The sequence below is a fragment of the Rattus norvegicus genome, chromosome 6, assembly GCF_021556685.1.
Source record: "Rattus norvegicus strain SHRSP/BbbUtx chromosome 6, alternate assembly SHRSP_T2T, whole genome shotgun sequence".
NCBI classification, from domain to species: domain Eukaryota; kingdom Metazoa; phylum Chordata; class Mammalia; order Rodentia; family Muridae; genus Rattus; species Rattus norvegicus.
This window is the reverse complement of record NC_141539.1, coordinates 142,790,046-142,807,604: the sequence shown is the minus strand read 5'-3', so window position 1 is coordinate 142,807,604 and position 17,559 is coordinate 142,790,046. Positions and strand designations below refer to the sequence as shown.

General features: G+C 47.3%; 1 protein-coding gene across 15 annotated transcripts in view; it reads right to left on the bottom strand.

Moving 5' to 3' along the window:
- The window catches only part of Vipr2 (vasoactive intestinal peptide receptor 2), a 69,508-nt gene extending 58,053 nt beyond the window's left edge, over positions 1 to 11,455 (bottom strand). For 10 of the 15 annotated variants that reach the window (XR_015621700.1, XR_015621699.1, XM_087552391.1 and 7 more), the window contains exons 1-2: positions 10,865 to 11,003; positions 8,725 to 8,824 (exon numbers count right to left, since the gene is read on the bottom strand). Coding sequence is in view for 9 of the 15 variants with exons in the window: in XM_087552391.1 (XP_087408517.1) it covers positions 8,725 to 8,824; positions 10,865 to 10,912 (148 nt within the window). In the remaining 6 variants the exon portion in view is untranslated. 15 annotated transcript variants of the gene reach the window in all.
- Between the last annotated feature and the right edge of the window lie 6,104 nt (positions 11,456 to 17,559).

Genomic DNA, 17,559 nt, shown 5'->3' with positions numbered 1-17,559 from the left:
GAAATGTAGCATGTTTCCATTATTGACTTACTTGGCTTACAGCTCAGAAATCTCAACGAATACCCCTTTTGGACACATAGTATTAGGTGGGGCACTCAGGCCCTCCACCTGAGTTGACCATGCAGAGAAAATACGTGTGTTGTGTTTGCACGGTAAAGATGTGGGTGTTCTCTGAACAGCTGCTCCACGAGCTGCCGAACTGTTGTGTAGTAACTTTCTGCAAATTCAAACACTCTTCTTTCTTGTGCGAAGGAGAGAGACCACAGGTGCTGGAAACTCACGAAAATGAAAAGACTTAAGAAGTCTTTCGGCCAAATGATACAAAAAGTAAATGGTTTCTGGGGACGGGAGAAGAGAAGACGCTTCATTGTTGCTACCCGGAAACCGTACAGTGGACAGGGAATGACTTTGTCGCTACCACAAGTAACCCAATAAACACGGCAGCTTATCAGGCTGGCCTTGGGTGCAGTGGCTTCCTGTTTTTGCCTGTTGTCGGTGCCCCATCCAGTGTAAATATGTATGTTCACATCTGCCCCATAAAAGTCCAGAATGCACTCGGACAGCTTACAACCAGGACTTTTCTTGTCTTAATGTTCACTGTGCACACGGCTCCAACACAATGGATAGATCTACACAGGAAGCAGGATGTGGACCACCCGGGTCTGAATGTCACAGCCCCTAGGAATGTGAATGCACTGTGCTGGCTTCCTGTGGATGGCTGTGGACGCCGACTACTCAAGTAGCTAACCGTCACGACGGTGGCTATTCTGTGGGCTTTGGAGTCCCAGTTAGTTGCTCTGAGGGTAGCGAGAGGTTACAGGAACTCTGTCCAGAGGATCCATGCTTTTCTTTTGTTCTAAGGATGCTTCGCTTGTTCTTAAAATATTGCCAGTGAGATCAGAACCCCATCTATGCATTAGCTCATCTAGGTAAGTTGCCAAATGCCATTTTAGGAAAGCTGCAATTAGGAGTAATGACAGTAACTGAACTGGGAGAGGCACAGCAAAGTAAATCTCTTGAGGGAAATACCCAAAGCGATGGCCTGTGAGAACTAATGAATGAAGCACCCAAGGAAGGCAGGCCCCTCTCAGGAGATGGTTAGTGTGGGCACAGATGGCTACACACTGGGGCAATAAGACATTCCAAAGATTACTAATGGGGCAGGCTTAGGGTCCATCAGGACCTGACCGTCAGTGCAGACAGAAGCTAGCCAGGACAGTGCTCCATCCTATTGGTCCTGCAGCTTTAAAAGGGTTGTGGTCATGCTGCTTGTGTGCTGGGAAGTATGAGGCTTTGGAAAAGGGTTTCTAAACACCTACTATGCTTGGTGTGGATGGAGTAGCACTGTCTCTTGACAAAGAGTCCTTCCTACAAGGAAGGGTAGTAGAAGCGTAGCCTGGGCTATGCTGATGAAGGAGACCACTCCCAGGATTAGAGAAACAGTGGTGAATCAGGTCAGTCAAAGCCCTTCAAAGCCAGGACTCCATGTATTTGGACACTGTACAGGATCCAGGTAAAATGCTCATACCCCAACTAGGGTGTGGGTAGAATTTCATCCTCAGTTTCCAGGGTGAAGTCTTAGCTACCAGCTAAGGCCCAGAAGCATCGTTTGCAGGGAACTGCTGCTGGATGGCACTGGGGAGTTGCTCACATCTGGCTTTTGAGTCTAAAGCACCAGGTTTACTCTGTGGTTAAGGCGGGGGTCCCAGAGTTTGAAACCAGATTCTGGAACCTCAGCTAAGTTTGCATCACGATCCAGACCCGGAAGGACACACGGTCTGCTAAATGAACAAATGGGTTTTATAAAGTAATATGCAGATCTGGACAGAGCCTACATTTTTGGTGGGGGAACTCTGCCAAATCCAATAAAACCCCAATATAAGTATATTCCTGCGGGAGTCACTGTAATCCATGTGGAGAGACCTGCTTAGTCACTGCCACTTAAAAATTGAGTGCAGAATCTAGTCCTTAAGATAGGACCGTTTCCTGGGACTCTCTTGTGATGCCATGTGGCCAGTGGGTAGTGAGGTGACACAATGTGGGTACCTAACCAATGTGGGCACTGAAAATTTGCGAAGTGTTGACCCTCCGGCTCATTAAGATGTTTACAATGCTTGTGTTCATGGTATAGTTTCCTACCATTTGAAATTCTCCAGAAGCTTTTCTCCAGAGTCTACTGTGACCCAGGGTCTGGCTGTTACCTCAGGAAGTTCAAGGCTGGGCAGAACCAGGTAACGTTTTACATAGCAGCAGATCCTATCTGGAGAGTACATCACTGGCATAAGACAACTGCCAAAGGATCTCAAGATGATCTCCCTCAGGTTCATGATCAGGACTTAGTGACTTCCCACGACCACCCCAGTATAGCTACTAGCAGGCTCTGACATATCTAGGCAGGAACTGACTCAGGCAAGGAGACCAAAGTACTGGCTACTCCAGAGACTTGTAAGTCCAGCCCTTCATGGAAGTTAATGCCAAGCTACCATTCAGCTGTAACCAGGACAGAACTGTGTAAGTGTAGAACCAGAGGACTATGTTTTCCAGGGTGTGTAGGCCCTGGGAGGCTGGCAGTCAGTGCCTTGGGTTAGGAGTCAGTGATGTCATCCCATCTTCTTGGGAGTAGACCCTGTCCCTCAACCCTTCAAGGCCAGTTCTGAGACTTAAGTACTTCTTCCTGCTCTGGCCTCTGTTGTGAAAGACTGACATGCTCCTGAGACGGCAGGGCCCCTGCCGCTGGAACACTCACTTTCCAGTTAACTTTGACTCTTCCTTCTGTACAAGGCAGAGTCTGAGCACCATCTGTCACTTCTTGCTGGGCAGAGCCCCTGCTAGGTCTCTTTCTTCACCATGCTCCTGCATGGGAACAGGTTTAGCCATCCCCACAGAAGATGGTTTCCCTGAACTCTGAGCAGCTTTCTTCTGTGGAACACCATAGGGTGGCACTGCACATTGTAGCCTCCAGGCCTTTCTGCCCTTCTCTTCTTGTAGTTCAGTCTCTTGCTCCCTGGAACGGCTTCTGGGAATTGCTTTCCCCCACCAGTTTCCACAAAAAAAAAAAAAAAAAAAAAAAAAACTTCATTTCTCCTCTGGAATACTATTTGGTTGTCGTGTTTCTTCATTTCCAAGGATGCCCTGACTTTCCTGAAGCATAGCTCACACTGAGACACCGCCTCTCCAGGGCCCTCAGGGTATTTGCACCCTTGGGGCTACACATATCTGTTCTGCTCTCTTTCCTCGTCTGTGCTTATGTTCCTAGCCTGTCATTGCCACAACCCCCTCTTACTTCCTACATCTGAGATCAGCCTGGTGCAAGTCTCTCGTGCCACTACCCAAGTCCCAGGTGGAAATTCCCTCTCTCCTTCCTTGCAATTCCCAGTACGTTTTGGCGCAACCACGTGTGGGTGGGCTTATGTCCCCAGAGTGCTCTAAATTACAGATTAACCCCATGGAGGGTGCCCATGAAGTACATCACAGCTTCATGGTAGGCATGTATTTCATTCTAATCCATAACTTGCGACCTACTGTCACACTCAAGTCTTCTCAGGGCAGCTCAGGAGAGGTTAGGCAACAAATACCTCATTTCATAATTTGAGCAGCCCAGACTCTGGGGTTATCTGTGCCACCTAATGTGGTGTCTGTCCAGTGGGTTGTCTCTCTAGAAGAGACACAGCAGCTCCAAGAAGCCTTGACTTATATCCAGAAAAGATGGAAAGAGGTTTATGTTAAGGTTATAATGTGGAAAGCAACACGGAAGAACAGCCAGATCTAGACCTCAGAGAGAAGAGCACAGGGCGATGTCTAAGACCCTCACAGGCCAACACAGGTCCAAGGAAAGAAAACACTCAGGTTACCAGGTGGTTGGTGATCTGATAGAAATCCTCATCTGACAGGCAGCTTTGGCTGATAATGAAGGAACCAAATGGCACTTGGAATCTGTGTCTCAGCACCTAAGTGGCACTCCTACCTCTGAGCAGACACTGAAGAATAAGGCAACGTCCTTCTAGAAAATTCTGCCCTGTTTCTAACAAGCAGTAGACACTGAGCCCACAGGTGTAGAGGGTCCAGGGCCTAGAAAGCCCTCCTGTTTGAACTCAGTGTCCTTACTCTGAGGTCTTGGGCTTCTGGTAGCAAGTCCAGGACCCCCTCACTCTTACCAAACAGAGAGAGCCTGCGGCACCACAAGCGTTTGCATCTTCCTGTGTACTGAACACCCTGCAGTGCCTACTCACTGGGATAGGCCTGCGTCAGGCACATGACCCGCCATTCCTGGACCTCAGCACCTGGTGGGAGTACACAGCCTGGTTTTCCTCTTGCTTTAAGCTTTCTCCTCAGTGTCCAATCATCACTGACCAAGAAGAACTGCGTCACACAGACCTCGCTAGTTACTGGTTCACGAGAAGCTGACTTAATTTCTTTTTTTTTTTTTTTTTTTGGTTCTTTTTTTCGGAGCTGGGGACCGAACCCAGGGCCTTGCGCTTCCTAGGTAAGCGCTCTACCACTGAGCTAAATCCCCAGCCCCCCTGACTTAATTTCTTGATTAGCAACTTGAAATTCATCAGGTGCTGGTGGGACATTTTATTCCTAAGAACATTAGGACAGCATTTTTAATAGGAAAATACTGTCACCCATTTGAAAGTTCAATAGCTGAAAGGAACCAAAGGAATGTAGTAGATGTTACATAAATTTGAAGGAGCATGTAGAGCAGACACAGTCTCCAAACTAAAGGAGGGAAGGGAGATCAAGACCCAGAACAAACACATGGATGGTTTTCAAGGGCACTGTGCACAGGCACTGTCAGCCTCACAGGGCAAGGGGGGAGAGGCATGGGCATGCTTCTCACTATGATACTTTTTCTGTGTTCATAGTCACGAATCTCTAACACTAATTTTCATCACAAAAATGTTCATTAGTTCCTCCAGTAAAAACTAGTTCAAATATTTTTAAAGGCACAGCATAAGATCTGTGAGATCTGTAATGGGAACCAAACATGTTCTTTCTGTCTCTCCCAAGAACAACAGGGTAGAAGGACTAGTGGCCAGTGTGTGTGGTCACTGGTGACCACACGCCATTCCTGGATAATAGTAAGAAGCTGTCTCAGTCTGTTAAATGCTCTCCAGTGTGGACTCCCAAGTCCCTCCATGGGCCGCTTCTAAGAAGACTCTAACCGTCTACATCTGCTTCTCTTCTGAGGATGTCACATGCCAGCAGCCTTGGGCAACAGAGACTGTGTTCCTGTAGGCAGTCTGGCAATTAAAGCACCCCTCCTTTGGATCCTCAATTTGCTGTCAGGATTCTAACAACGTGCTTCGGATGCTGAGGGTTTCCTAGGGTGGAACTATGACCCAGATGCGTGGGCCTTGGACCTGAGAACCTTCAAAGATGTATCCCTTGGTGCATGTGAAGCTCACGCTATGCACTGCAGGGTCTGTCTCTGGTCTGGCATTTCCCATCTTCTGCTATTATCACGAACCTGTGGCTGGCTACTGTCAGTCCAGTTTGCCAGCAGGGAATAACAAGGCCCTCACAGTTCCTCCAAGGAATCCAACCTTCTGTGTTTTTGTTTTTGTTTTTTTGTTTTTTGTTTTTTAAAGAAAGGCCACCGTTTAGCATCTTCCTCTACCTGGTTCTAAGCTGACTGTAGCGAAATACTTCCTTTGGCAAACACCACCTAGTTTTTCAGGGAGGGGTACACAAGTCTAACTTTTGTTCTGCCAAGCTCTGGAGTGGCAGGCATGAGGTGATAGGAAGCCACAGGAAAGTTCCTATACTGACTTCCCAGAGAATATTCCTCCACCCTCAACCATCTGTGATGTTAGGTTCCTCATCCACACACTGTCAAGATTAAATTTGTCTTAGCAATGAATCAAAATTAAGCTACAGGACTCCAAATACCTCCACAGCTTTCTGAGTCCGTTTTAGAATTGAAGTTGGTTTCTTATGAATTTACTACATCTTTTGGTTTTGTTTTCTTGATTCATCATAAAGCAAAGCAGAAGAAGTCCTTATTAGGGCTGTGGAAGTTACTTTGCCAACATCGAAGATACTTTGTTTCCAATTTCCACCATCGAAGATACTTTGTTTCCAATTTCTGCCATCGAAGATACTTTGTTTCCAATTTCCGAAGTCCTTCTAGACCAATCACACACTGCCACAGACTATGAAAGCAGCTCTCACAGATGTTAAGAACTCCGCGACAGTATTGTCGCTTGTGACTGCATGAGGATATGTCCTGTGCCCTTGTGCGGCCGGAAGTGCTCCCTTAGCTCTGACTCTGCACAGCCCCTGGCTCCATCGCCTGCAGCATCTTCATCCTGGTAACCTATTGCTATTTATATTCTTGGCATTGGAACTCTGCATATTTCAGAGAGCAGACGAGAACTGGGGGGTCACAGGCTGTCTCTTCTGGGAGCTGCACAGTGGCTGCCGATGGTCAGTTCTGCTCTCCTGAGGGTGGCTGGCTAATCACCAAGAAGTTCTTGCAAAATAGAAAGGTGGATGAATCAGATATACACATATTTTCTTCTGTACACTAACACTGAAAATAGGAGCCCGCCACACAAAATGTCCAAGTAGGCAGCCATCTTGCAAGAAAAAACAGTGAGGTCTGTTTCTATGCCAAACATAGGAGAAGTCCTACAGACTTGATCCACCTGGCCATGCCAGACGGGCACCAAGGACACCCGAGCAATTTTCATAGACTCCAACTAGGCTGTTGATACAAGTTGTCCTCTGGGAACCCAGGAAGCTTGTCTCAGGATGCTGTCTTTGAGAGGGCTGCTCAGCAGGAGTCCCCAGCACTAGGAGTTCAGCCACCAGCAGTTGTAGCCATCACCGGCCACAGAGGTCTTCCCAGCCCCCATGTTAATGTCATTTTTTTTAAAAAAAAGGATTTATTTCTATTTTATGTATATGAATGTTCGCTTGGAAGCTCACATGCATACTGCATGCATGCAGAAGCCTATGGAGTTCTGAAGAGGGCACTGAATTTCTCAGAATCATAGTTGTAAATGTGATGCTATGGGCTTTGGGAACCCAGCAAATGCTCCTAGCTACAATGTCATCCATCAGCCTCCTGCCTAAATTCACCTTCTCTTCTTCATCTTGTTATTGTTCTCATTGTTGTTGCTGCTGCTTGGTGCGTGTGTGTGTGTGTGTGTGCGTGTGTATGTCTGTGTGTGTGTGTGTGCCTGTGTGTGTGTGCCTGTGTGTGTGTGTATGTCTCTGTGTGTTTTTGTGTCTGTGTGTGTGTGTCTGTGTGTGTGTATGTGTATATCTATGTGTGTGTTTTTGTGTCTGTGTGTGTGTGTCTGTGTATGCGTGTGTGTGTCTGTGTATGTGTGTGTGTCTGTGTGTGTGTATATGTGTATGTCTGTGTGTGTGTTTGTGTGTGTGTGTGTGTGTGTGTGTGTCTGTGCCTTTGCCACAGGACTGATTTTCCTGAACTCTGAATTTTTACTGAACAGCGACAGCGTTGGTGACCACAGTACTGACCCACATCTCTCACTTGTTGCCAGGTCTTCAGTGCTAGCCCTTCGTGGGGGCAGTGGGACTGACTAACTGTATTTGTGTCGATAGATGGAAGTCAACCATTCCATTTGGGCATTGTAGCCTTCAGAACCACGTGCGTGCTGTAAAACCGCAGGTCATTAAAGAAAGCTTTGAGCTGGAACCTTCACTTTCAGCTGAGGAAGCAGGGCTCTAACACAGGTAGGAAAAAGGGCACCTATTTCAAGCCTTTTTGCCTAGTGTGGGAGTCACTGGCCGATCTGTGATACTGGAAGCTTTAAAAGTGTCCCAAAAGGTGAGGCCCTAATAACATTCTTTAAAAGTGTACTACGTTATAAGACTTGACACAAAGGAAGAGTGTAGAAACAATAATTTCTTGTTGTTTATAAGCCAAAACGATAATTAGGCCAATAATCTGGGTTAATATAAAATACATTATTGAGCTAATCTCACACATTTTAAACTTGTTTTAATGTGGCTCCTAGAAATTTCACATTAGTGATGTAGCTTTAACTCTTTTGGGAGGCAAGAGATTCAGAGAGGAGTGCCGGACCTGAGTCTTGCTAACGAACACAGGCTATTGACTTTAATTTCCTTCTTGAAAAGGTTGTGTGCACACGACGATTGAGCAGACAGATCCTAGACAGAAGGTCGTATTGCTGATAGGTCGGCTGGTACCTAGGGGCCTTTGGGGCTGTGAACATGGAGGAGGCATAAATCAAGGGCCTGGTGTCTCAGAAAGCTTCCTATTCTACTCGGAGGACAAACTATAACAGGTATGTCTTCAGAAAACTGAAGCCCCATTTCCCTGCTTCTATCATTCTTAGGTGGACCAACGTCAAGGATAGCTAGTATTTTAGATCCTATTTATTATTATTATTATTATTATTATTATTATTATTATTATTATTATTATTTTGCTATTATTCCCTGGGAACCAGAGTGCCTTTGCAGAGTGTGACAGAGCCACAACATAACCTTAGGAGCAGGTGCCTTATCAAGCCACAGAGATGGTTGGTGTTAAGGACTGAGGTTTTCTTTTAAACTGTGCCGAAATCCCCACTGTCACAAGGCTACATTAGTTTTGTGGCCACTGCCACAGTGGCAAATGGCCCCATTTTTTAAGGTATAGGTGACCTCCAATCCCTCAATCAGAGAAAGGGCTGATGAGTGTAGGCACCTAGATCCCCCGCCCCAAGACTTGATCCCCAAACCCACCTCTGTGATTCTCCATTTGGCTGCTTAGCAGCTCTGCGCATTTTGTCTCCTCTTCCTGTATTTCCAGATGAAACCGGCATTCTGGGTGGATGCTGCTCACCTGTTCAAGGTTAGAGAAATAGAAGTAACTAAAAATTACACAAGCTTCACGCTTCTAAGTCTCTTTGAAGCTGAAATTCATTTTGAAGTCGCTATTTCGCTTTCTTCATGTGGTTATAAAAAAAGAGAGAAACTTTACTATTTGTTTTGCGAAACAAGCATACAATCCAGTAGAATACTTTTCCAGAACAAGAAAGTAAACTGGCATTTTATGTTGCTATTACTAACTTAAGAGCAATGGGGCTGTGAGAAATGTGCATCTCTCAGAAGTGAAGAGCTCCCACTTCACAGCCTGTGGTCTGCTTAAGTAAAGCAAATTAACTCTTAGTGGCTGTGGGCTGTGCACAGACACTCTGTGCCCAAGGACCCTCTCTGTGATCACACTAGAGTCAGAATAGCCTACGTGGACGTTCACAAGTTTCAAGACACATTCAAAATGTGACCCGACCAGTACTGATAATCTTGTCATTGTGTGGCTTGGTGTGAAGCACCTTTTAAAAATGAGAGGGATTAGACGGAAGAGACAGAGCCGAGAGAAACGGATCTGATCCAAAGAGCCATGGGAGGTTTCTGTAAAGCTTTCACAGGGTCCTTAGACACCGAGGCTGAGAGCCAGCCAGAGTAAAGAGAGCATCTGAGCTCACTGTCCAGGAAGACAGCATTTTCTGATCACTGTTCTTATAAAAACCCAGTCCCCTCCCAGGCTGGGGATGGGGGGGGTTATGGAACACTTACTCTCATTACTTGTCTGTCTGTCTGTCTGTCTGTCTGTCTGCCTGTCTGTCTCAGTTTCTCCCTGTCTTAACAAAAATTTGCCTTTATAAGACAGTAGTGGAAAGGAATCCTGCTCAGTGAGGTATAGCTATAACCGTGTTTAGTTGTTCTACAGTTGATATAGGCCAGCTAACATCCAACAAGGAATACAGTCTCCTAATGGAATCAAAGGACAAAACTCTAGGTTGGATTTTCTGCCACGTTCACTTCATTTAAAGACCACCCGAGACGCCTTGGATTTACCAGTTACACAATCACCAAAATGCAGAGATCAAGCAACAGCAACTCACTGGTCTAAATTTCAGAACTGATGGGATCATAACTTAAGGTGCTAAAGGCCTGCGATCTCTGACATTCCTGGAACATGGGGAACAATGAAATCTGGGGACATCTGAAAGGTTAAAGTGAATGGAATCCCGAGGCTTCACCAGCATCGTTGTGAAGCTTCCCTCAGCTGCCCGTGGGGGCGGAGAAGATATGCTCCAGAAAACTGAAATTTCATCAACAATGATGGATTTCCTTAAACAACGCCTCCCCTCTTGCTGCACACGCTTAGCTTGGTTGGCTCCCTCAGCCGGAGGCCTAGATGTGTGTGGAGACCTTGAGCTCCACAGGGATGCAGTTCTCAGAGCAGAGAAGGAAACGTAAGAAGTAAGGCTAAACCCTTCTTTTCTTTCCTAAAAAAGGTTTTCAAATAAAGAATAGAGCTCCCGAGAACCACATAAAACCAGTGCAACCCATGTAGCAAACTTCTGTTCAGGGGTTCCTTTGGCTTTCTTAGAAGAAAAAACCGAGTATTTCCAAAAGGAAACTTTCTTAGTCACAGCATTTTCCCCTCTGTCACATACTAAACAAACACACCGACCGGGAGATGGAAAGAGAAATATTTAACCACAGAGTAACAGCAGTTTCCCTCGGAAGCAAAGCCAGAGCAGGTGGCCCAGACAGCGGCCACTCTTTTTTGCAGGGTTCTAGGGATGTCCCCAACTCCAGGGACACTGCCAGACCAGGACCCAGGTCGTCCCGGGAGCCGGGGTCGAGGAGAACCTGGACCCCACTTCTGGCGAACCCGGGACGGCGGTGAGACTAGGAAAAGTGCCAGTGAGTCCAGCAGTCCAGGGATCGGTAAGGCTTCAGTAGGACGCATTCTGCTCTGGACTGTCTCCGCTGGCCCCACGCTCTGCCCGCTCCTGCTGGACTCCGGAGGTGAGCCCAGCGGTCCACTGCAGGATGCGCCTCCTCGGGAAGGGGGCGCGGGTTCACTCACCCGCACCAGCAACCAGCAGTAGCAGGTCAGCACCACCGACGCCCTCATCCTGGGCTCAGCGTGCCGCCTCGGTCCTTGGCGCCCTCAGCAGCACCGGCCCCAGCTCGGGGCCTCCCAGCGCGGATTTCCTCAGTCTCGCGCCTATCGCCCTCTCTGCCTTCCAGTTAGCAAGTCCCGGCCCCGCCCCTCGGCCCAGTCCCCGCCTCGCGTCCCTTCTCCTTTTTGCAGAGCCTCTCCCTGGCACTTAGTCCACCAGATCTCTGTCCAAGCATCCCTCCCTCCACCCCTGCTTCTCCCAGTAGTGCAAGGACCTGGGCCTCACTCCGACCCCCTCCTGGCTTGGGTACTTCCCTTGTCAGCCCTGCTCTCTCGCGCTCCTTCCTCCCGGGCTCCCTTGCTAACTGAGCTGGACTGCCTCTCTCCTGTGCGACCCCACTGTGGGCTGCCATGCCTTTGGAGAGTTGGAGGTTCAAGTAAGGAGATGTTTACCTATGAAGGGTGTCGCTCAGTCCCAGGTAAAGAAACTTGAACGCTGAGGAGACATCTGGCACTAACTTCCTGTGCAGAGCCTGTTATGCAGCTCAAGGAAGAACTGGGTGTGAGCAGAGAGAAAAGAGAAAGCTCTTGTAAGATTTCCCCTGAAGAGCTCAAGGCCAAGTTGAACAGAAAGCAGAAACTACATCAAGGCAAAAGTGGGTCTGCCCATTGGCACCCCAAACCCTCAGGTGTCACGTGTGTGGCCCACTGTACACTTGACTTGCAGGGACGCTGCCACTGCTCCGCTGTGGTTTGCCCCTCGACAGACTAGTCTAGGGAAGAGCAGAAAGCTACCCAGCAGACAATAGCACTAGATTAAGTAAGGCAGGCAAGTTTTAAACTTCTTATTCTGATATAATTTCAAAGTCAGAAATCTAAAGCAGTACAGTACGTATCCTTTACACTTTGGGGTGTCTACCTGCCTGTTAGCTTTCTCCCCATTGAGTTCATCATGTGCTCCATGACATCATGGTCCTATGTAACCGAGGACCTAGGTTTCTGTCTGTTGCCTGTCATCCTTCCATCATCTGTGCATCTGTCTGTGTCTGTCCATCAGACATTATGGAGGAGAAGGTCTGGGCACTAGGTTTGCAGCTTGGGGCCAGGAAGCCTGGGCTCTGGCTCTGTCCACGACTCCTCTTCCAGCCAGTGAACCCAATCCACCTGCACATTTGTAAGTCACGACAGTGACCCCCGCCCTTCCATCCCAGAGGGTTACAATTAGAATTAGGAGAGCTGATACACATGAATAGCTGTGAGGGATACATTCTAAAATCCCTGTTGGATGTTATAGGTCAAACCTGGGTGAGATGCCAGGGCTCCACCCACAGCAATGGCATATGCGGTGAGATGGAGTGATAGTTCTGACAAGGATGAGATACAGACAAAGGGAGATGAGAGGGGCTTGTTCTTCCTGGAGTATCCCAGGGGAGCAAAGGACCCAACGAGGTTGGTCACCAGCGGAGGTGAAGGTTCCCCAGATAAGACGTTAGGAAGATGACATCCACATCATCGCTGTGGCAGCTCAGGAAGTGAGAACAGATGCCCTGACATGCAGAGAGCGGGGCCAATGCTGTCCACAGCAGTTGACTCACGCTCGGAAAGAACACCCACAGAGGTCCCCTAGCTTGCTATTCTGGTTTGTTTGAAGTCCCATTGCTAGTGAAAGACGGGGCTGGATTTGCCAGTGAGTTTACTTGTCTTTCAGGGTCTCTCCATTCTTCCTTCCAAGCTACCTGACTCGGAGTAAGGAGAGAGGGAGAGGGAGAGAGAGAGATGAGAGGGAGAGGGAGAGGGAGAGATGAGAGGGAGAGGGAGAGGGAGAGGAGGAGGGAGAGGGAGAGGGAGAGGGAGAGTCCCTTGTGTCTGTGGGTGACTGCTTGGGCCAATGATGGGACTTTACATTGTTCATAGCCTGGATCTGGACCTGAGTTCAGCTTTGTGCGGTGCCCTCCAGCATCCTCCAGACTTGCTCTCAGTCCCCCTTTCATTGCCACCTACATGTCTTGGCACCCTATCCCTTCCACACTGACATCCACCTGGGCAGATCCTGGCGCCTCCCATTGAGTGGCTGCTCTGGTTTCCAGACTCGGGGGTTTCAGATCTGGTTATCGCGGAGGCTTCTCATACTCATAGCAGAATTTGGGACAGTGATCTTCACATGCCGTTTTAGTTAACTCTCTGCTTTCTTAGGGTGTGGTCAACAGTCCTTCTGCTTTTGTGCCAGTGAAGTTTTGGCTCAGCAATGATGGCCAAACAGCTAGCACTCTCCACATGGGGCTGATTTGGTGAGGCTTATCGGAAACATTAGAAGCCTATGTGAATGCCTAAAAAGAGGATCCTCGGGAACTAATAGACAACACCCACTAACATCCGCTGATTCTCCCTCAGAAGGTGCCACTGCCTCCTTATCTATAAGGGCTTCGTGTTCAACATAAAATCTTCAACAACAGCAAAGAATGAAAGCGATTGTTTCATCTCTATTTGTCTTCCTTTAACGAAATGGCATTCTTTCCCAGTGCTTCTTTCTGACACCGCCCTGTAATGAGGGGAGCAATTTCAGGGGCGTACATGAACTGAATCCATTTGCTATGCCTGGAGGGGATGGTTATGAAAGACACATGGCCCATTAGGGGGTACAGCCACAGTCATCTCCAGGCTTCTGCACCTCTCATGTGCACAGAAGGAAAGCAACACGAGACTGACGTAAAGGGCAGATCTCCCCATTTGCAAAATGTGTCTGATGAAGGGTTGGTGGCTCATCCTGACTCCTGTTCACACCCTGCCAAGTAAACTCGATTCCTGTTTCAAATGGAAGGTGTGTGTGCGTTTCAAATTGTTATGAGTCTTTAAAATGGAAATGGGTTTTAACTAATATTCTGTCAAAGCTGGTAAAGCCTTGTGATTTGTTTTATTGCACGAATTCAAAAGGCAAGCATAATCTCTCTCTCTCTCTCTCTCTCTCTCTCTCTCTCTCTCTCTCTTTCACAGAAGAAGTCAGTGAGTAGAGTCAGTTTTCATGGTAGTCTCACCTTGCTATCAGGTCTGACCCAAACATACCTCAGACTCAATTTTTCTAGAAGAGGAACAGCTCATAATTTCTGGAAAAATATAATTTCTTTCATTTTAACTTTTTCTTATAATTTACTTTTATTTTGAGCTGAATGGTAACCTAGTAATACATGTGTGTTGAGCACAAACACCTTTTCGGATTCCAAGCCTGGTCCACCCTGCATGGTCGGGGTTCTCCAGGGCAGGCAGAACCAAGAAGAGAGAAAAGAAGGGTGTCCAGAGCTCTGTCTTACCTGAGTACGGAGGCTGAGAAGCCCCATAGCAAGCTGCCTACAGGCTGCAGAAGCAGGGAAGCTGCCTTCATGGCTCCAGCTGGGTCTGAAGGCCTTGGATCCAACGAAGCAGATGATGCAATTCTTAGAGCAGGCAAAGGCTCAAGAACTTCTGATTTCCAGAGTTCCAGAAATTCTCAGCCTGGAGTTCTGATGCCTAAGGCAGATCCTGCACTCTCTTCCCAAATCAATAGAGGGGAAGACAGCTTGAACTCCAAGAATCAGGGGAGGGTAGGTCAGGGGTGGAGGTGGGCCACGGCTGCATCCCTCTTCAGCCACCTTCTTTCCCGGATCTGAGCCCATGTGCTCTGGTTCAGGTTCAGCTCAATTGTGTAATTGCACTGAGAAGAATGGCTTTGCTCTTCAAATTCTGGAGTTGAAGCCCAAGTTATGCAGAATAAATAGCGCAGTACTTAGTGCTAAGTTTTTCCTACATACGTGCCAGAGAAGGGATGCTCTATATGAAGATTCAGTGAATTCCAGAATTCAGGGGTTCCGTCTCCATCTCTGAGCCATCACGTGACCCCTTCCATACAGCCATGGGCTATTTGGTTATTGTTGTGCTGTATTTGTTTTTAAGGTGGTCTCATGAAGCCTGGTTGGCCTCAGACTCCATTCGTTAGCTAAGGCCGACCATGAAATTTTTTTATCTTCCTCAGTCTCCTCAGCAGTGGGAGGGTAAATGTGTGCCACTATGCCTAACCACAAGGCTCTGTTTTTACACTTGAGAATCACTGCACCTGAGCAGATCAAGAAGCCAGCCTGAGTGAAGCCAGCAGAGAGCTGTGGCATTTTTGCCTCTGCTGTTTGGCATGGGCTGATATGCACAGAGCTCTTGCACTGTTTCAGGGTCACAGGCCACCAGGACATTGCAAACTCACGGAAAGCCTGTGATATATCTTTATTTCCCTGTCAGTGAGCTGTCTGAGTAGAGCTTGGGTGTGGGTGGTGTTAGCGGCTGGAGTGTTACCTATTCCTATTGTCTTTGATCCCTGGTCTGTTGCTAGACAATCATTCAGAAAGCCAGAAAGTCCTATTGATCATCCAATCGAAAGCAAACATTTATGCAGCACCAAATGTGCTCTGGGTGCTGTGTTTGGCCATGCAAAGAGAATCTATGCTTGTTATTATGGGAATGTGCTGTCTGCTGAGGAGACCAGTATCCACACAAGAGTCACAGGTCAAACAAACATGCTGTCTTGTGGTTTTGCCTTAATATGCTAAACTGACCCAAACAGTTAAATGGACAGATATCAAATAAAATAACATTGCACATTTAATACAAAGCCTTCTGAGTGTAGGTTACAGCTGATGGTTCCATTTGATGCTCTGTAAGTGAAGAGTTGGAAGAGTAGCTAGCCTATGGTACTGCCCACATTTCTGCTGGGAAGTCCCCTTTACTCTACCAGAAGACTCCTGGCTGAGTCCTTTGACCCGTCTCTATCCCCACAGGAGTCACATTCTGCCATTTGTCTCTACACAGTGGTGTTTCCTTTTGGGCAAGCATGGTTAAGGAAGAATGAGAGAAAACTAGAAGACTCAGATGCTACAATCCAATTACTTTTCTTCCTCCTCCTTCTTTTCCTCCTCTTCCTCTTCCTCTTCCTCTTCCTCCTCCTCCTCCTCCTCCTCCTCCTCCTCCTCCTCCTCCTCCTCCTCCTCCTCCTCCTCCTCCTCCTGCCCCCTTCTCCTCTCTCCTTCCCCTCTTCTTCTATCTTGTCTATAGGTGTCAGGGAGTTTATCAGAAAGGCAATTTGTTTTGCCATGTAAGAGAAGGTATGTATGATAGTCATTGATCTGAGTTTGTCTGATTTCATCATGTGTTTCTCATCCAGGGCTTATGGGTGACTTTATAATGGCCTCAGGATCCTCATAGTGTCATCGAATTTAGAGTGCATGGATACCATGAGATTTCTGAGTGTCCCTAAGCATGAACAAAGTGCTTCCTAAAGAGTGCTTGGGGATCTGTGAGAGCAGCAACAGATTCCTGCTTTTTTCCAAAGGATGCATCTTGTTCTTCTGGTCTAAATACCCTACTTCACTTGTTTGAGGATTCCCCAAACAAGTGAAGTGAGCAGATAGCCTTTGTTACAGTGTAGTGACTGCCTCCTGCTGGCTGATGTCTTTTTCTTCTTCAAAGAATAATGATTTAAATTTGGAATAAGAGTCCAAAGATGCTAAGTTCTCTCTGCTCCAGGACAAATGAGAACACCAGGGCTAGCTAGTGCAGCAGAGGTGGCCCTTAGGGGGCCTCCGAGCACATCAGCCTGTACCTTGTCCACAGATACTGCCCACCCTGTTTTTCTAGTGGAAGAAAAAGATCTCGTTTTAGTCATACTTTATCTAATTATGAAAGTGTGAAACATCAAAGGATGAATTAGTTTGGTGCAAATGTCCAATTTCAGGAAACAATCGGAGTTCGGTAAGTGAAAATAAAGAGATCTGAGGCCAACATTGCCTTAGTTTTGTGATGTTGTGTTACATTCTCTTTGAATAAGAAAATATTCAGGTCTGGGAGTCAATGTTGAGTTGACTGTCTGATGTTCCTGAAGCCTTCGGTTCCATCCATGATGCTGCAAAACAGGAGGAAAAATAATACCTTCATTTTCTTACACTTCCTGTCATGAAATACTCTTTTAAAAGTAACATTTTAATTAAATTCTTAAGGAAATGAAATGTAAAAATGGAGTCTTGTGAGTCGGCAGCTAGAGGGAGCATTAGGTGAGAGGGAGGTTTTGGGATGCTGTTCAGGACATGATTCTCACTCAACGGCACTGAGAAATGATAGCCATGCTGCACAGTAGGTATGTCACCCCCAACCCCTGGTCCTGGCAAAGTCATTCCTAGTGACTTGACATTGTTCCTAGCTTAAAATGTATGGGGAGATGACTCTCAGCCACTCATGCTCCACCCCTGCATTGAAAGTACTCATGCTGGGGTCCCTGAGCAGTAACACTCTTGTGTACCTGGGTAGCACCTATACATATGCACGTCCTTGTGCACCATATATTTACAATCGGAACTGTGTAGGACCATATAATCTCAATCAGAACCCTGTAGGTGTGTCTTGCCCTTCACCTACCCAGCTTCCTCCATGCAATGCCCTGCCGTGTTGTGTGAAATCCTGCCATCTAGTCTTTCTCATAAGTGCTTCCTGAGGCTGTAGTGTTCTGGCTAGGGAAGCACTGCCCCTCAGTGGACAATGTCTGCCTCACACTATCTTCTGAGACAGCAGGAGATTTCCAGGGTAGAGGTGAAACAAGAGGCCTCAGAGAGTAGACCATGGTGTAGGGCACATAAGGCATTGCCTGCCTG